This window comes from Pongo abelii, chromosome X (assembly GCF_028885655.2).
Source record: "Pongo abelii isolate AG06213 chromosome X, NHGRI_mPonAbe1-v2.0_pri, whole genome shotgun sequence".
Taxonomy (NCBI): Eukaryota; Metazoa; Chordata; class Mammalia; order Primates; family Hominidae; genus Pongo; species Pongo abelii.
Window position 1 is genome coordinate 124,343,881 of NC_072008.2, and position 19,794 is coordinate 124,363,674.

The 19,794-nt window shown below is 39.9% G+C and overlaps 1 protein-coding gene across 4 annotated transcripts in view; it reads left to right on the top strand.

The window, feature by feature from the left end:
- Positions 1–19,794, top strand: part of DOCK11 (dedicator of cytokinesis 11) — a 194,651-nt gene that overhangs the window by 96,730 nt on the left and 78,127 nt on the right. For all 4 annotated transcript variants that reach the window (XM_024240998.3, XM_054544996.2, XM_054544994.2 and 1 more), the window contains exons 20-27: positions 2,370–2,493; positions 6,583–6,704; positions 7,182–7,268; positions 8,294–8,383; positions 15,325–15,443; positions 18,173–18,242; positions 18,331–18,456; positions 19,383–19,454. In XM_024240998.3, the coding sequence (XP_024096766.1) occupies positions 2,370–2,493; positions 6,583–6,704; positions 7,182–7,268; positions 8,294–8,383; positions 15,325–15,443; positions 18,173–18,242; positions 18,331–18,456; positions 19,383–19,454 (810 nt within the window). The remainder of the gene's footprint in view (positions 1–2,369; positions 2,494–6,582; positions 6,705–7,181; positions 7,269–8,293; positions 8,384–15,324; positions 15,444–18,172; positions 18,243–18,330; positions 18,457–19,382; positions 19,455–19,794) is intronic.

Below are 19,794 nucleotides of genomic sequence, written 5' to 3' on the forward strand. Positions count from 1 at the left end.
CTCTGTGCTTCCTCCTGACTCAGCCTCTCAAATTGTGTCTCTGCCTTTGAAACCCTGTCTCTGCCCCTCTTTCCTTCTTCCTACTTCTCCACCTCTACACCTCTGTGTGCTTCCCAGCATGTCTCTTAGTATCTCTGTCACAGCCACTTCTGGTCTGTATGTATCCGGCATATCCAAATCTGTAGTCTCCTTTTGATTCCTATATGTCTCTATGGAACCTGGATGGGCATCCCAGCCCAGACGTTCTGCTGTCCCTGCTTCTCAGTCCACATGTCTCCATTCTTGGCTTGGTCTGAAACCATCCCCACCGCTGTGGTGATTTTGCCATGTCCACCTGCTGTTGTATGGAAGCCTTATATCCCAGCCTTAGGCCTTGCTCATTTCCTTCTCAATCCAATGTCCCTAGTTTCATGGGGGATGGGGAGGGGAATAGTATTTTTGCCACCCAGGGAGGGAGTATGCCCATATTTATGTGCAGCAGAGCATTACATACCCAGATGGTCTGGATGCTGTGAATAGGCATGTTCTGTATTGAAATAGACCTAAAACAGACATTAGTTATAACATCAAAACCATGCTTTGTATGAATGATAATTGGACCAGATGTCCATCACCAAGTTGTTTAATATGTGTATCTCTATAACCAACATCAGTCACTACAAAAAACTTGATCATGTAGTAAGTAACCCACATTATTTTTAGGATACCTGAAATGAACATGCTTTTCTTTTCTTTTTTTTTATAGCTCTGATTTTTTAATATTCCCCTTTTTTCCTCCCTAATCATTCTTTTCTTTTTTTATTATTATTATACTTTAAGTTTTAGGATACATGTGCACAACGTGCAGGTTTGTTACATATGTATACATGTGCCATGTTGGTGTGCTGCACCCATTAACTCGTCATTTAGCATTAGGTATATCTCCTAATGCTGTCCCTCCCCGCTCCCCCCACCCCACAACAGTCCCCAGTGTGTGATGTTCCCCTTCCTGTGTCCATGTGTTCTCATTGTTCAGTTCCCACCTATGAGTGAGAACATGTGGTGTTTGGTTTTTTGTCCTCGCGATAGTTTGCTGAGAATGATGGTTTCCAGCTTCATCCATGTCCCTACAAAGGACATGAACTCATCATTTTTTATGGCTGCATAGTATTCCATGGTGTATATGTGCCACATTTTCTTAATCCAGTCTATCATTGTTGGACATTTGGGTTGGTTCCAAGTCTTTGCTATTGTGAATAGTGCCGCAATAAACATACGTGTGCATGTGTCTTTATAGCAGCATGATTTATAGTCCTTTGGGTATATACCCAGTAATGGGATGGCTGGGTCAAATGGAATTTCTAGTTCTAGATCCCTGAGGAATCGCCACACCGACTTCCACAATGGTTGAACTAGTTTACAGTCCCAACAACAGTGTAAAAGTGTTCCTATTTCTCCACATCCTCTCCAGCACCTGTTGTTTCCTGACTTTTTAATGATCGCCATTCTGACTGGTGTGAGATGGTATCTCTTTGTGGTTTTGATTTGCATTTCTCTGATGGCCAGTGATGATGAGCATTTCTTCATGTGTTTTTTGGCTGCATAAATGTCTTCTTTTGAGAAGTGTCAATGAACATGCTTTCAATCATTCACTGTATATTGACTGAGAGAGACAGAGAGAGTATTTGCATGTCTACCTTTGTGGGTAGATGCATGTGCATCAAATCATTTAAATCTGTAATTTGTCTCTTACATACTTCCAGGAGGCATTACAAATGTTCGGTTGGATCTGATTAGAAAATTATTTGTGATACTTTATTACAACCATTAATTTTTAACTACATTTGTATGTCATGGCTGATAATTTTCATCTTTAAGAGCAAAGTTGTGTTTTTCTTCTAGAGAAATTTCTATAATTTGTGGATACCATAAGACCATAGTTACTTTTTGCATATTTATTTGTAATGGCTTAATTTTTTCGTGCAAAAGAGAGCAACAACTTAGAAAAAAAGCAGCTTTTCAGATGCAGTGTACATTTGAAATGGGTTGCATTCATTGATGCAGATTGAGTTGCATAGTATCCCTGGGCTGTGATGATGTGGTTTTGACTTAGTGTTTTAGAAAATTCTGCTGCAAAATTGAATCCAGGAGAATCCATTGTACTCTCCAGCAAAAGTAGTAAATCAACTCTCACAACTCAGAATATTGCTGTCAAATTGAAACTGACCAGAAAAGCATTTGGAATATATTTAAATGATACTTACTATTTGGCCACTTGGTCAGTCCTTTAGGAAGTATTTTTGGAGCAGTATGATGAAACTGAACTAGTATGTCTGACAGTTTCAGCTTGAGAAAACGAAGTTCCATGTGTAATTTTGCTTTCATTTCAGATTAAAATCGAGCTTCCCATTCACCTACATCAAAAACATCATTTGCTTTTCACTTTTTATCATGTAAGTTGTGAAATTAACACAAAGGGAACAACCAAAAAGCAAGACACAGTTGAAACTCCAGGTATGTGTTCTCTTTAAATGTCTCTCTCTACAGTTATTTGAAGTGGAATTGTCCAGGGTATAACCTCTTTTCACTAAGCTATAGACCACTTCTCCCCTTGACCAAAAACCACTGTATTAGTTCATTTTCATGTGGCTGATAAAGACGTACCAGAGACTGGGAAGAAAAAGAGGTTTAATTGAACCTTACACTTCCACATGGCTGCGGAGGCCTCAGAATCGTAGCAAGAGGTGAAAGGCACTTCTTGGCAGCGGCAAGAGAAAAATGAGGAAGAAGCAAAAGCAGAAACCCCTGATAAACCCACCAGATCTCCTGAGACTTACTCATTATCACAAGAATAGCACGGGAAAGACCGGCCCCCATGATTCAATTACCTCCCCCTGGGTCCCTCCTACAACACCTGGGAATTCTGGGAGATACAATTCACATTGAGATTTGGGTTGGGACACAGCCAAACCATATCAAGCACATTTCTGATTTGAAAAGTTCATTGGTAAAATGCATATTATGTGTTCATTTTAGTATCATTTCTACCAAATATCATTGTCCATATGCTTGCCAATGTGCTTAGACTACTATAAGCAACATAAAGTAATATTGGTATTCTCAAAAAGAAACACATATTGTGATACAGTATTTTTGTTATTTCTTTTATGTAGAATTGCCCAGAAACCAGAATTTTCCAGTTCTGCTCACTGAGGAAGAGGGAAGTGAGCCCAGAGCCAGGGACATCTGTGAGCCGGAGGGAGGTTGGGGGCTGACTAGTTCTAATGAGAAGATAACTGATTTAACAAACTTGAATAAGCTTCAGCAGTGAAGCTCTCGTCATGGGCCCATTCAGCAAGGCTTTACGTAAACCAATGGGTAGCACCCTTAGCAGAAATAGAAGGCCTTGTGAACACAGCTTGTATCACAAGCACTTTATGAACATCAGCATGTCCTAAGATTCAGATCCCAGCTAGTCTGTATTATTCATTCATTCATTCATTCAGCAAATATTTCTGCATACAGGTTGAGCATCCCAAATCCCCAAGTCCAAAATGCTCCAAAATTGGAAACTTTTTGAGCACTGACAAGATCTTCAAAGGAAATGCTTATTGGAACATTTCATATTTTGGATTTTTGGATTTGAGATATCAACTGGTATTATGCAAATATTCTGAAAAAATCAGAAATTTGAAACACTTTTGTTCCTAAAAATTTCAGATAAGGGATACTCAAACTGTATTATGTACAAGATACTGTAGTAGGCACTTCGGAGAATACAGTGGAGAATCAAACACAGATCTCATCTTCAGTGAGGATATGATCTAGTAAGGGAAATGAGTCCTGCGTAAACAATTATAATACAAGATAGAAAGTGGTGTTTAAGAAAGTAGTGCCACGTGAACTCAGAAGAGCGAGTTATTCAGCTGGTGGAGAGACGAGTGGCTGAGAATCAGAGAAGGCTTCTAGGAGATGGTGTTTGAGTGAGGCCTTAAAGGGTTGGGTGGGGTTTGATAATGCAACAATGGCAGGAATGTAGGGGATTATGGGGTGAAGGAACAGCTTGTACAGAGGCAGAGTATCAAGAGGCATGGACAGGAAACCACAAGTAGTTCATTAAGCCTGGAGCACAGGGTGCTAGGAGGGGGATCATAGGATGTCAGGTTGAACAGGAGGCGTCAGATTTTGGAAAGCCTTGAATACCAGGCTATAGATTTTATTTTATTCTATCACTACAGTGGAACTATTGGAGGGTTTTAAACATTAGAGCAGTTTTTCAGGAAAACCAACCAGGCAGCAGTATAATGGGCAAGGCAAGTAGGAGCAGGAAGAGGAAGAAAGGAACACCAGTTAGAGGGTTATTTCAAAGGTCCAGGAAAGGAAGAGGCCACACTATGGCAGTAGCAGGGGGGCAGAGAGAAAAGGAAGTGCAGAAGAAGAACATAGTGAACCTGGCAAGTGATTGGCTATTAGAGAGATGATTTAGTTAACAATGAAGTTTCAAAACTGGGTGATTGGAAAGAAGGTATTGCCAATAGCAAAACTGTGGGTAGGGATGGCAGGTTTGGGACGATATCAGTTGAGTTTTAGGTGCTAGCGAGACATTGGAGTGATACCCAGCAGGGAGCAGGACTGAATATGAGGGAGTTCCCTTTGCAGGTAGCATGGATATGTTCTTTATCCCCATAGAAATTGCAGTTAGTTCAGGGTAGGGGCTTTGAGGATTGAGAAGAAAACTAAAAGAACGATGAGAACCGATGACCATGTGTACATCCTGAAAGCTAAATTACCGATTCATTATCCAAATCCTAGACAGAAGTGGACAAGATGCTCAGTGGAGCATGAAACGGTTATTCCGTGTGCCACTCATCACTTTGAACTGTGCATTCTTTAAGTGGCTTCCCACCTCTGAGCCAGATGGTGTGCTTGACATTGTACCTTTACAGCTTCCAAGTGCTCTCTGTGAGTTTTGAATAGGGGACACGCTTGGTTGTGCTCTGATTCATTTACAGTACAAAAATGTTGCCTAAGCAATCCCACAGAGACAGAAAGTAGACTATCGGTTGCCAGGGGCTGGGGGAAGAGAGAAATGGAGAGTGACTTCTAAGGGCTATGGGATTTATTTTGGGGGTGATGAAAAGTTCTGGAATTAAGTGGTGGTCATGGAGATACAACTTTGCAAATATACTAAAAACCACTATATGTACACTTTAAATAGATGAATTGTATGGTATATCTGAATGAGGTCTCAATAAAAATTTCTATTTAAAAATGTTGCTTAAGAACAAGAAATAGATTTTCCTTTCATTTTCCTATTTTCTGGGCTGGAAATCTTTTCTTATTTGTCAAAATTTTGGTTTAACTACTTTGACAGAGTCATTTCTAATGGTTCTTCTGCTCATGTTACTTTCCTCTGCTTTTTATAAAAGAAAAGGTCTGGGTAAAGCATTTCTGTAGTTGAACTAGTAAAGATGCCCGTCAGGCACATTTCGGAGTCTGAGAAAGCCATTTAGTCTACTTAGAGAAGCAATGTTTTAGTCTCCTTTTAAGAATTAAAGCATTTGCCAAATTAAACACATAAATGAAAACATTCTAACCAGATTTGTGTTGACTTCTGTGTTCACAGTATCACACACACACTCACACACAGAGTCACACAAATAATTTTAAAGAATCAGAAAGCAGTGGCTTTAAAAAATGTTCTCCAGCCAATACCCTCTCTCATATGCCAAAACTAAGTCCAGAGCAAGCTTTTTTACAGCTGAGTTATAAACACTTGAATCCCAGAGTAATTTCTATAATGGAAATACTGACACCACTCAACTTGAGCAACACAGATGGCTCTGGCTTTTTTAGCTAGAACATGATGAGTTTTCTAATTGAAAGCCAAAAAGCTCTTTTGGGGAGAACTGTTAAGAAATGTAGAGATTGGGGAAAATCTCTTGGTGGATTCAAGTTATAAACACTATTTCCTGCCTGCATTCTCCTACCTACACCTACACCTCTTCCTTCTGTAATCAGGACAACTCTGCCTAACTAAATGATTTATGCCTACTGCCTTGTATAAATATGGAGTGTAGCCGTGACTTTGTGACCTTAATTTTCCATAGTTCCTTACCCTAGGGGTGCCATAAGAAATTTTGGAACATGTGATCGTTATCTGAAATAGTCTCAGCCGTGAGACTCTGCACTCTTAGTGTAAGAATGGATGAGAACTATCTGAGCCTTTTAAAAATAAATCTACCAAAAATATTTCCCAAAGCATAAAGATAATGGTATTGATGCGCTTTTAAAGTTTTAAAATGTTTTCATATAATCTCACTCTGGTTTCTCAATAATTCTTGTAGATGGAAAGGCCATGTTGCTGTTCCCATTTTTATGGTCAAAGAAATAGAGTACATAACTTGTTAGTGGCCAGGCTGGGATTCAGAGTCAATCCAAACCCATTATTCCTTCCCCGGTACTCAGTTGCCCAGCACCTGAACTCCCACATACAGATCCCTGGAGACATCACCACCCTGCCCTGCCCCCTAGCAGTCAGCCATTTGTGTAGTTGATTGCATTTGATATTTCATTTCTCATGGTTTCTTATTATCTTGGCAGTTGGGTTTGCCTGGGTACCTTTGCTGAAAGATGGTAGAATCATCACATTTGAGCAGCAGCTGCCAGTTTCCGCCAATCTTCCCCCAGGCTACTTGAATCTGAATGATGCAGAATCAAGAAAGGTAGGAAAATACTGCATTTGTTGAAGTGATCATGATTAAATGTGCAAAAAATAGAATTCTGTTGGTCTCGATTGTTTAGTACAATGTTACTCAAAGTGGGGTCTGAGGGCCGGTGCGGGTCCACAACAAAGATAAACATGGAATGTGCATGTTTAGAATTTATAGCAGTTTGACAAAGTAATTTTATGTCTGTTGATTTTAATCATTTTTTTAGTGGGGCTCAGATTTTGTGCATAATTTTAAAAAATTATTTAAGTAATTCATTTTATCATAATTTATAAAAATAGTCTGCAAAGGATTGGAAATGTAAAATGATTTATGATACATTTATTCTAAAGGCAGGGTATTTTCTCCAATAATCTCTTGGTATGAAATTAATACATTCATTTCTGAAAAAAGTGTTTAAATGCATAAAGGTATTATATGTTGTTCATCTATCCATTATTATGTTATAGAAACTCAATTTTCTGTTCACAGCAATGTAACGTGGATATTAAATGGGTAGATGGTGCAAAGCCTTTGTTGAAGATTAAAAGCCACTTAGAATCTACCATTTACACTCAAGTAAGTTGCATCGTTTGAATTTTGTCAATTTTTATATTTGAGTTTGTTTGATTAAAATAGACCACATTTGATTCCTACAGCCTTAGAGAATATGTGACCTGCAAGATTTTCTTATTAATAATAACATCTGGCCAGGTGCAGTGGCTCATGCCTGTAATCCCAGTACTTTGGGAGGCTAAGGCAGGAGGATCGCTTGAGCTCAGGAGTTCAAAGCTGCAGTGAACTATGATTGCGCCACTGCACTCTTGCCTGGAAGACAGAGTAAGACCCTGTCTCTTAAAAAAAAAAAAAAAAAACAGTCATTCTATCTCAAATATTATAGTTTCTCTCAAATTACACGATCTTTTAATTCTCATTAACTGATTTGAGCCTCACAGAACTCTGAGAAGAATGTGGAAGCCATCATCTCCATTTTATAGGTGAGGAAACCGAGGCTCAGGCAGGTTAGGTGACTTACCCAAGGTCACAGAGTAGTAATCAGGGGAATCAGGTCAAAACACACATTTCATTATTCTAGTTCCTGATGCAGTCCATGCTGTCTACAGAATCAGTGTATATGGATTCCACATAGGACAGTTGGACCCCCTTGCCAGTGAAGTGCCATGGTAAATTCGGGTACTGAATGTCTGAGACTATTGTTCCGCTAACTTCTTGCTGCTGTCTTTTCTTTATCAGTTCACATCTTTATTATTTATTTCTCTGTATATTTTTCAGTTCATACCTTTATTCCTGCTTATTTCATTAAAATGGAGAAGCAGCCCAACTTCATAGAACACACTAGTCAAAGTCGGAATCAAATGAATGTTTAGCTAGTTGGGCATAAATGGTGGCCTACCCCATGTGCTTATGTACATGCCAGATTTACCTGGTTTTGCTGCTTTGTATAGTGGTCAAGAGCTGCTGAGCCTGGGCATTAGAATACCGGATAAATAGGTCTGCAAGATACAGGAGGAGGGAGAGGTAGAGAGCTTGCATTTGAGGATAATGAATCAAATTTCATATGGCTCTTTCCATCTGTGTTCCAGGATCTGCATGTGCACAAATTCTTCCATCATTGCCAGCTGATTCAGTCAGGCTCGAAAGAAGTTCCAGGGGAGCTCATTAAATATTTAAAGGTAAATGAACAGCAGCTTTCTGCGAAAGGTTTGTTTTTCATGTCTTTCTGTTGCCACATTTTGCTGTGGAAAAAAAAAGCAAACAGACAGTTTAAAATATTTTTGGCTGTATTTCCTCCAGAGAATACATTCTATGATCTATTTTTCCATCATGTGGCTGTTTAGAAGCAGACAGCAGAGTGGTGACATTAGGAAGAAAATGTAATAGCCACAATGCAGCATATTTTTGAAACTCTCATGAAAATGTTTATTTCAGGTCCATAAATCGATTTTTCAGGGCCTTTCTCTTCCTGCTGACTGCCCAATAAAGGTGAAGGATGCTGTGGGAGAAAGGGCCAGGAGGAATGGAATCACTTTGACTTGGAATGAAATGTGAAATGGTTCTTGTGTCCATGGGTGATAGACTAAAAAAGGGGCTAGCTAATGAAAGATACATATTTTATGCATGTTGGCATATTGTATCTTACCACATGTATAGAGGACCTAACACTTGGTTTTTTCCCTGTGTGCTAGGACTACAGTGCATATCATAATTTGCCTGACAGTGGCTCTCTTCTTTTAATTGTTCCTTTGGTAAGATAGCTATAGCAAGTCTGAGGAAATATTATTTTAAATGAAACATCTTTAGGATTTACCTTTGGATATATGCTATTACTTAATGATATACTCAGGAAACAAAAATGTTCATTTCTTTCAGAGAGGTAGTATGAGATGAGATCAAATATATGGGTTCTGAAATCATAAACTGAGCTTGTATCCCACATGTCACTTACTAGCTCTGTAACTGACCATGACCAAGTTACTTCTCTGAGCCTTTGTTTCTTCATCTGTCATGTGAGGATAACAATAGTGCCCATCTTGTAGGGTGGTTGTGAGACTTAAATGAGACAATGGAGCTGGACATGGTGCCTCATGCCTGTAATCCCAGCACTTTGGGAGGCCGAGGCAGGGAGATTGCTTGAGCTCAGGAGTTCAAGACTGGCCTGACCATTGTGGCGAAACCCCGTCTCTACTAAGAATACAAAAATCAGCCAGATGTGGTGCCGCACGCCTGTAATCCCAGCTACTCAGGAGGCTGAGGCAGGAGAATCGCTTGAACCTGGGAGGCGGAGGTTGCAGTGAGCTGAGATTATGCCAGCCTGGGTGACAGAGAGAGATTCTGGTTTGTTTTCTTTTTCTTTTTCCTTTTTTAAAAAAAAAGAAAAAAGAAAAAGATTAGGGCATCTGCCGGATAGTAATCGTTCATGCCACACTTATTTCTTTAGTGCTTCCTATGGGCCAGGCATCATTCTAAGCATTGGAAATTTAAGTGGAGAAAACAAATAATATCCCTATTGTCAAAGAGCTTACTTGTTGAGACAGACAATAAACACATAAATGAATAAATATATATGTCATCTCATATGGTAATAACTGTTATAAAGAAAACCAGCACAATGAAGGGGAGCAGGGATTTACAAGGGGTCCCTGTTTTAAAGTGGCCAGAGAAAATCTCTCTAGTAAAGGCATATTTGAACAGAGACCTAAAGGAAATGAGAGTGCCAGCCATGTGGATTTCTCGGGGAGAGCTGGGAACAGCAAGTATGAAGGCCCCGAGTAGCTTGGCTTGGTGTGTTTGGGGAACAGCAAGAATGCCAGTGTGGCTGGGACACAGAGTGATAGGACATTACCTTGGGGAGGTTGCTGGGAGCTTGTCGAGTAAGGCTTCATAAGCCATGGCGAGGAGTTTGAATTTACTCCGAGTGAGATAGAAATATGGAGCTTTGGACAGAAGTGTGACATGATGTGACTTTGGTTTTTAAAGTGTCATTCTGCTTACCATATAGAAAACACACTATTGGAAGAGTAGAAGGGAGACAGTCAATAAGTGGTGGCTATATGGCTATATGTTCTTAACTATCATTAAGAAGTATAATAGGCCAGATGCAATGGCTCATGCCTGTAATCCCAGCACCTTGGGAGGCCCAGGCAGGCAGATTGCTTGAGCCCAGGAGTTCGAGACCAGCCTGATCAACATGGTGAAACCCATCTCTATAAAAAAATACAAAAATTAGCCGGGCATAGTGGCACATGCCTGTAATCTCAGCTACTTAGGAGGCTGAGGTGGGAGGATCGTTTGAGCCTGGGAGGTTGAGTCTCCAGTAAACTGTGATCATGCCACTGTACTCCAGCCTGGGCCACAGAGCGAGACCCTGTCTCAAAAAAAAAAAAAAAAAAAAAGTATGATAATCATCTAACTTTTAAATCCTTTCCTCAGGTAAATATCTAGGACTTCAATATGTATGAATGCTTTGTTAAGGTTTGTTCTTCACATGGGAAAGTTTTATAAAAGTTTTAATCAAGTGGAATGGAAAAGAACATCATTTTCATATATACGGGTATTCTTAAAATAGAAAAGTGCTCATATTTGTTTTTTTGAAGATATGGAATTTCTGGTATTTATGTGACCTACGTTCTCCCTCTAGTGGTAGTCAATGAAATACCATGTGGTTTCAGAAATAGCCAAGCTCCTCTATATAATCTTAGTGCTGAAAAGATTTTCGCAACCTACTCATCTGACAAAGGGCTAATATCCAGAATCTACAATGAACTCCAACAAATTTACAAGAAAAAAACAAACAACCCCATCAAAAAGTGGGCGAAGGACATGAACAGACACTTCTCAAAAGAAGACATTTATGCAGCCAAAAAACACATGAAAAAATGCTCACCATCACTGGCCATCAGAGAAATGCAAATCAAAACCACAATGAGATACCATCTCACACCAGTTAGAATGGCAATCATTAAAAAGTCAGGAAACAACAGGTGCTGGAGAGGATGTGGAGAAATAGGAACACTTTTACACTGTTGGTGGGACTGTAAACTAGTTCAACCCTTGTGGAAGTCAGTGTGGCGATTCCTCAGGGATCTAGAACTAGAAATTCCATTCGACCCAGCCATCCCATTACTGGGTATATACCCAAAGGACTATAAATCATGCTGCTATAAAGACACATGCACACGTATGTTTATTGCCGCATTATTCACAATAGCAAAGACTTGGAACCAACCCAAATGTCCAACAATGATAGACTGGATTAAGAAAATGTGGCACATATACACCATGGAATACTATGCAGCCATAAAAAATGATGAGTTCATGTCCTTTGTAGGGACGTGGATGAAATTGGAAATCATCATTCTCAGTAAACTATCGCAAGAACAAAAAACCAAACACCGCATATTCTCACTCATAGGTGGGAATTGAATAATGAGAACACGTGGACACAGGAAGGGGAACATCACACTCTGGGGACTGTTGTGGGGTGGGGGGAGGGGGGAGGGATAGCACTGGGAGATATACCTAATGCTAGATGACGAGTTGGTGGGTGCAGCGCACCAGCATGGCACATGTATACATATGTAACTTACCTGCACATTGCGCACATGTACCATAAAACCTAAAGTATAATAATAATAATAATAATCATAATAATAAAAGAAAAAAAAAAAAAAGAAAAGGATTCTAAAGCCTTTTTTTTTCTTTCTTACTTTTTTTGAGACAGAGTCTCACTCTGTCGCCCAGGCTGGAGTGCAGTGGCGTAATCTCAGCTCACTGCAACCTCCGCCTCCTGGGTTAAAGTGATTCTCCTGCCTCAGCCGCCCGAGTAGCTGGGACTACAGGCGCACGCCACCATGCCCAGCTAATTTTTTTTTTTTTTTTTTAGTAGAGATGGGGTTTCGCCATGTTGGCCAGGCTGGTCTTGAACTCCTCACCTCAGGTGATCCGCCCACCTGGGCCTCCTAAAGTACTGGCATTACAGGTGTGAGCCACCATGCCCGGCCAAGACTTTTTTTTTAACAGATGAGGAAGCTGGGGCCCAAGTAGAGGTGACTTGCCTATAGTCATTCAACTGGTTAGTAGCAGAACTGGAGTGAGACTATGACGAGTCCCATGTTCTTTCTACCACACCTTGCTATCTCTTGTTCCTATAAATGACGTTGTTTCAAGAATTCATTTACCATCCACTTGTTGAGCTCTTGGTATATATTTAGTATTTTCCTAGCTCTTTGAGGCTTACAGAGAAGAATAATTTAGGGTTATTGTCCATAGGGGAACTTAAAGTGTAACTGAAGAGACAGGACATACATAAGTTAAATGACAGTCTGTCAATAATACAATTAACAGTTCAAAGCAATATATGATTAAATGTCCAGTATGTGATACAGGGCACAAGTGCTGAGGGTTCGGTGAACTGAGGAACTACTGTAGACTAGAGGGCTCCTGTCTTTTTTTTTGGAGACAGAGTCTCACTCTGTTGCCCAGGCTGGAGTGCAATGGTATGAAATCAGCTCACTGCAACCTCTGCCTCCCAGGTTCAAGCTATTCTCCTGCCTCAGCCTCCCAAGTAGCTGGGACTACAGGCATGCACCACCATGCCTGGCTAATTTTTGTGTTTTTAGTAGAGACGGGGTTTCACCATGTTGGCCAGGCTGGTCTCGAACTCCTGAGTTGAAGTAATCCGCCTACTTCAGCCTCCCAAAGTGCTGGGATTACAGGTGTGAGCTGCCGCACCCGGCCTACTTTCTTATTTTATTCATTTATTCAGTAAGTCACCAAATATTTATTGACCATGTAGTATGGGCCAGACATTGTTCTGGATGCTGTGAATCGAATGGGGAACAGTTTAGACAACATACCTTTTCTAGTTGTGGTAGAGAGATTATAAGCGAGTGCCATGAAAAAAAGAGCAGGTTAATGAGATCCAACATGACCAGGAGTATATTCTACATAGAGTTGTCAGGGAAGGCCTATTGGGGGAAATAGCATTTCAAGCTGAAAGGATGAGAGAAAGACAACCTTAGGGGGTAAAGTCATGTAAAAGGATAACAGAATATCACAGTAGGTGTAAACACCTTACATCAGCATGTTTGAAGGACAGAAAAATAAAAGACCATGTAGCTATAGTACAGTGTGCATTGTGAGGGGAAGATGGCAAGTGACAGGTTTGGAGGTACGGGCCGGGTATGTCGTAGGCATGGAAGCTTATGATAGCTCTTTGTTCGTGGTAGTTTGTTTTGTTTTGTTTTGTTTTTTAACAACAGAAAGATGGCGATGTCTAATTTGCATTTCAAAAAGAACACTCTGGCTGTCATGTTGAGAATAAATTACAGAGGACTGCTACTGGTAGCAGGGAATGCCCATCTCTCTTTTCTACCTGGCACTATTCTATTTATCATTTACCCTTTCTCATCTCTGAGGCCTTACCAGACATTCCCTACCCACTTGCACACTCAGTTGCTTCTTTGTGCATTTTGTATGTTCCATGATCATGCTATTTACTGGTGATACTGCAATTATTTAGTTCCATGTGTTTATCCCCTGCACACTGTGAACTACTTGATGGTAGAAACCATGGCCTTTATTTGTTTGGGTTTACTTTTGTTTTTGGTGTGCTTGGCTATTGGAAGTTCATTTGTTTGCTCTTTGTCGAATGAGAAAATGAATGGTTTCACTGAAGTGGGAATTTGTACTTGCCTTGAAAGAGTAGCCAGGATTTGGCTAAAAATGATGAACAGACACAAAGGTAGGAAAGTATATGATATATTCAGTGAAGAAACCAGAGATACCAGTTTGGCCTTGTAGAGAACAGTGATTATTGTTTAGGCTGAAAATGCCAGTTAGGTCTGAAATAACTTGGTCTTGATACTCTAGGCCAGGATTTCTCAATCTTCACACTATTGACATTTTGAGGTAGAACAATTCTTTGTCCGTGAGGGTCTGTGTGTGCGTTGTAGGATATTTAGCAGCATTGCTGGCCTCTGACCGCTAGATGTCAGTATCACTCCCTGGTTGTGAACCACCAAAACTGTTTCCAGACATTGCCAAATCTGTTGGGGACAAAATGGCCCCTGGTTGAGAACCACTGCCATAGGCTATGGGGAGACATCGAAAAAATCTTGGCAGGAGGTGGTCTAATGTAACGAGTATTTGAGGAAGATTAATTTAGAAATGAGAGTTGGATGTACTGAGAGTAAAGAGAAATTATACAGAGACCTGCTAAAAAGAAAATGATTTATACTATTTTGGTTATCGATTAGAGGGTCTTGAAGACAGATTGTGGCAAAAGTCAGGGAATCTGGGAGAGAGAACTTATGAGTTTTTTAAGTACAGAGACTTGATTTATCCACCTCTCTATTTCCCCTAGCACTACACATTGAATTGATATAGAAAGATGCTCAGCGAGGTTTGTTTCCTTTTTTTTTTTTTTGGTTGGCTGGTTGAGTGAGTGAATGTGGAGAGAAGGGAAGAAAGAAGAAAGAAATTGAACAACTTTCACTGTTTGTATTATTTCTCTGTATATATGATCACGTTTCTTCTTTTTGATGTTTGTAACGCACTTATCATTGGAGACACAGTGTTAGCACTTTGAAGGAAATGTATTGTGAGATTCTTAGACTGCAAAAGTGCTTCCGTTTTGTAGTGGTAATGGTGTAGAGCCAATTACATATAGAACCACTCTTTATTGAATTCCACTTAACTTGTCACCAGATTAACTGATGCCCACATTCCCCTGCAAAACATACAGAATGCCTGGGAGTTAGTAGATGCATGTCCAGTGTCATCTCCAAACATGTCTGTTCCTCCCCACTGCCCCAGGCAATTGAGTGTTGGTTTACCAGGAGTCAGTTGTCAATTTTCCAAAAACTGTTTATCCAAATTATACTTATTACCTTTAGTAAAGTATTTAATATTAAATAACAAAATCTGAGTGCCAAATAGAGGTGTGGATTAAGTAATTAACAAAAAAGCCCCCTATCCTATGGAAAGCTCACTTTTAATTGAGCTTATACGCTGGTCAATGTATTTCTTATTACTTAATTTTTTTGTTGTTTCACATTTGCAAATTTTATCATATTTCTGTTTGTTTTCATAACTAATAACGACTTAATTTTAGTGTTTGCATGCCATGGAGATCCAAGTCATGATACAGTTTCTACCTGTAATTCTTATGCAACTCTTCCGAGTTCTCACAAATATGACCCATGAAGATGACGTTCCTATCAACTGCACCATGTGAGTTTTGGTGTTATAATACAAAGATGCTATTTATTTGCAATCTTTCTTATTTTTTAATGGAGGTATTCATTACTATAAACTTCCCTCTTAGAACTGCTGTTGCATTCCATAGGTTTTGGTATGTTGTGTTTTCATTGTCATTTGTCTCAAGATATTTTAAATTTTCTCTTTTTCTTTTTTGACTCAGGAACATGTTTAATTTCCACCTATTTTGAATTTTCCACGGTTTATCCTGTGATTGATTTCTAGTTTCATTCCATTGTGGTTGGAAACAACACTTGATATGATTTCAGTCTTCTTATAATTCTTAAGGCTTGTTGTGTGGCCTAACATACATGGTCTATCCTGGAGACTATTCTGTGTGTTCATGAAAAGAATGGATATTCTGTTGCTGTTGGATGGAATGTTCTGTATATGTCTGTTAGGTCTATTTGGTCTAAGTGTAGTTCAAGTCCAATGTTTCCTTATTACTTTTCTGTCTGGTTGATCTGTCCATTGTTGAAAGTGGGGTATTGAAGTCCTCTATTTTTATATTGCAATATATTTCTCCTTTCATGTTCGTTAATATTTGCTTTATGTATTTAAGAAGATAAATATATAAGTTCCAATTGAACTTTCTCCAATTATGTAAATGTTCTACACTTGTGTTGTTCCATATAGCAGCCACCAGCCACATGTGGCTATTGAGACTTCAACTGGGGCTGGTTCAGCTGAGGGAACAGAATTTTTTTTTTTTTTTTTTTTGAGACAGAGTTTCGCTCTTCTTGCCGGGGCTGGAGTGCAATGGCTCACTTCGCCTCCCGGGTTCAAGCGATTCTTCTGCCTCAGCTTCCGGAGTAGCTGGGATTACAGGCACCTGCCACCACGCCCAGCTAATTTTGTATTTTTAGTAGAGATGGGGTTTCGCCATGTTGGTCAGGCTGGTCTCAAACTACTGATCTCAGGCGATCCACCCGCCTCGGCCTCCAAAAGTGCTGGGATTACAGGCGTGAGCCACCGCGTCCTGCAGGAACTGAATTTTTAATTGTGTTTAATTTTAATTTTAATCAATTTAAATAGACACAGGTGACTAGGGATGCATATTTAACAGAATGTGGCCCCAAGCCATCAATTTTTACTTGAAAGAATAAGGAAATATTATTTTTATGTGAAAACAAACAAGGATATATTGTAGAGTAGAATGCAAAATGCACCTGAAATTTGAAATCAAAACAGGGTACTTAAATTGTGTGCTGAGTGCTGGGAGTTTCTGGCTTTGCTGCCTCTGCTGTTGCCACAACCTCTTCCAGCAGGCCTCACACCACAGCCACACGCCATTTGCGTGCATCGCTGCTGTTGGGGATAGTGTGGTTGAAAATGGAAGAAACTTTAGGCCAGTGGTTTTCAAAACATGGTTCCCATACCAGTAGCATCAATATCGCCTGGGAACTTAGTAAAATTGTTAATCATTGAGCTTCACTCCAGACCTACAAAATCAGAAACTCTGGGAGAGGGGCTGAGCAATCTATTAAAAGGGCCCACCAGGTGCTTCTGATATATGCTAAACTTTGAGGACACTGCTAGTCTCTTACCCCCAATTATAGTTCATATCATTACACCTGCTCCGGCTCTCCCTTCCTTTTCCCCCTGTTGACATGCTTTTCATTGCGTCTTTCTTCCTATCCTTTCCTTTCCTTTTCCTTTTCCTTTTCCTTTCCTTTCCTTCTCCTTTCCTTTCCCTTTCCTTTCCTTTTCCTTTTCCTTTCCTTTCCTTTTCCTTTCCTTTCCTTCTTTTTTTTTTTTTTTGGGGTGGAATCTAGCTCTGTTGCCCAGGCTGGAGTGCAGTGGTGCGATCTTGGCTCACTGCAACCTCTACCTCCCGGGGTTCAAGCGATTCTCCTGCCTCAGCCTCCCAAGTAGCTGGGATTACAGGCGCTCACCACCACACCCAGATAATTTTTGTATTTTTAGTAGAGACAGGGTTTCACTGTGTTGGCCAGGCTGGTCTCGAACTCCTGACCTCATGATCCACCCGCCTTGGCCACCCAAAGTGCTGGGATTACAAGCATGAGCCACCGTGCCCGGCCTTCATTTTTTTTTTTTTTTTTTTTGAGACGGAGTCTCGCTCGCTCTGTTGCCCAGGCTGGAGTGCAGTGGCGTGATCTCTGCTCACTGCAAGCTCTGCCTCCTGGGTTCACGCCATTCTCCTGCCTCAGCCTCCCGAGTAGCTGGGACTACAGGACCCTGCCACCGCGCCTGGCTAATTTTTTGTATTTTTTGGTAGAGATGGGGTTTCACTGTGGTCTCGATCTCGTGACCTCGTGATCCGCCCGCCTTGGCCTCCCAAAGTGCTGGGATTCGGCCTTCATTTTATCTTTCTATTCTCTTCCTTTTATTCTCACTAGAGGAGATCTCAATATTTACCTAATTTGAAGTCTTTTACTGGTTAGTAGCTACCACCATGCTTCAGACACATACAGAGATTTAGAAACAGACGTAACATCTGGGTTGTCAAGTTAAATATCCTTCTTTTGAACTAGGAAATATATTTTATAAGGCCCAAGCATGTTAGATGCTGAAATCTTTGTTATGCCTGAACTATCACCATTATATCTAATGCAATCATCTCACTTTTAATTATTCAGGCAGTGTTAGATGTTTTGGGGGCTAGACATGACGATCTTAAGAATCAAAATATGGTAATTCATTATAGCATGACATGCTGACTCTTGTGAATGTCGTTTCAGGGTTCTCTTACATATTGTATCAAAGTGCCATGAAGAAGGCTTGGATAGTTATTTAAGATCATTCATAAAGGTTTGTGGAGTAAAGTTTCTTTCTGAGCAATTTGTTTTATGTGACAATTTTGTCTTACAGTTCATTTTTTTTGTTTGTTTATTTGTAGTATAGCTTCCGACCTGAAAAACCGAGTGCTCCTCAGGCCCAGCTGATACATGAAACCCTGGCTACTACGATGATAGCAATATTGAAACAGTCTGCAGATTTTTTATCAATAAACAAATTGCTAAAGGTATGAACACAGGACACAACAAGCAACAAAAGCAGCCATAGACACACTTTTTTTTGATACCCTCCCGTTTCACTTCTAGTCTTTCATCAGTTTCACATGTGACCCGTCCTCTCCCCACCACTTTGCCCATGCATCCTTTTCCTGAAGTTCTCCACAGAACCTTCTTCACCCCAACTACCCACCCCCTGCCCTCATTTAAATGTGTAAAGGAAAGAATTTTGGATCAGATAGACCTGAGTTAGAATCCTATATCCATCACAAAATAGTTTTGTGACCTGGGGCCAGTTAGTTAACATTTCTGAGCCTCCAAGTCCTCATTTCTAAAATATAAGTAAAGCATTTAACACATGGTTCCTGGCACATTGTAGGCACTCAAGAAATGATAGCTCTTATTACTGTCATTATTTTTATTACTTCTTTTATTAATGGTAGAATTTCGAGTATCTTGGAGTATATCTGATTGAGGCTTCTCTCTATTCTTCAAATTACATGAGGTAGGCAAACATCTAGGCTACTTAGGCTGCACGAATGTCACATCAAGAGCAGGGTTGGGGCCCAAGCTAAGTGCAGGTGGTAGTAAGAGTCATTGTCTATAGAGCATTTAAAAGTGGTAACAAGATAAACTAGAAGTTAGTTTGCTCTTATTACCACGTGTGGGCAATTAGAAACAATTTTGGGGATAAAATACTCCCCAGTGGGACAAAGGTTCCCATCCTTCCTTTATATATTACCAGTCAACCCTGAAGTACAATAGTACCTTTTTGCTAAAACCATTTGTAGATACTCTGTGAGACTTTGATGGTGACTTGGGATCACTTGAAAATGTTAGTAAAATTCAAAGACAAGACGCATATTGATTTGTCAAACTTTGCTAAGCTTCAAAGATTTGGTAACCGTTAAAGATTTTCTTTCTTTTTGTTTTTTAGTACTCATGGTTTTTCTTTGAAATAATTGCAAAGTCAATGGCCACATACTTGTTGGAAGAGAATAAGATTAAGGTAAGTAAATTAAGGTAAAGAATAACTTTCAATTGGCAAATGATAATTGTATATATAAGAATAATATTTGATGGAGACAAAAAAAGCTAATCTTACTCTCAGATAGCCATGCTATGCAAATCCCATTTTATATTTAAAGGCTCCTAGTGCTTGCCTTTTTCAATGTTGCTTACAAAACAATGGATGTATTGCATAAATCTGAGGTCTCGCAGTTGATACGTTCTCACCGTCTAATCTGCAGAGACTTTTCCACATAGATTCTTTCCTATAATCATTTGCCATGTACATCTCATTACCTTTGAAGCTTTGCCTTTGTCTTATGGCTTAAAAATGTCTCGAG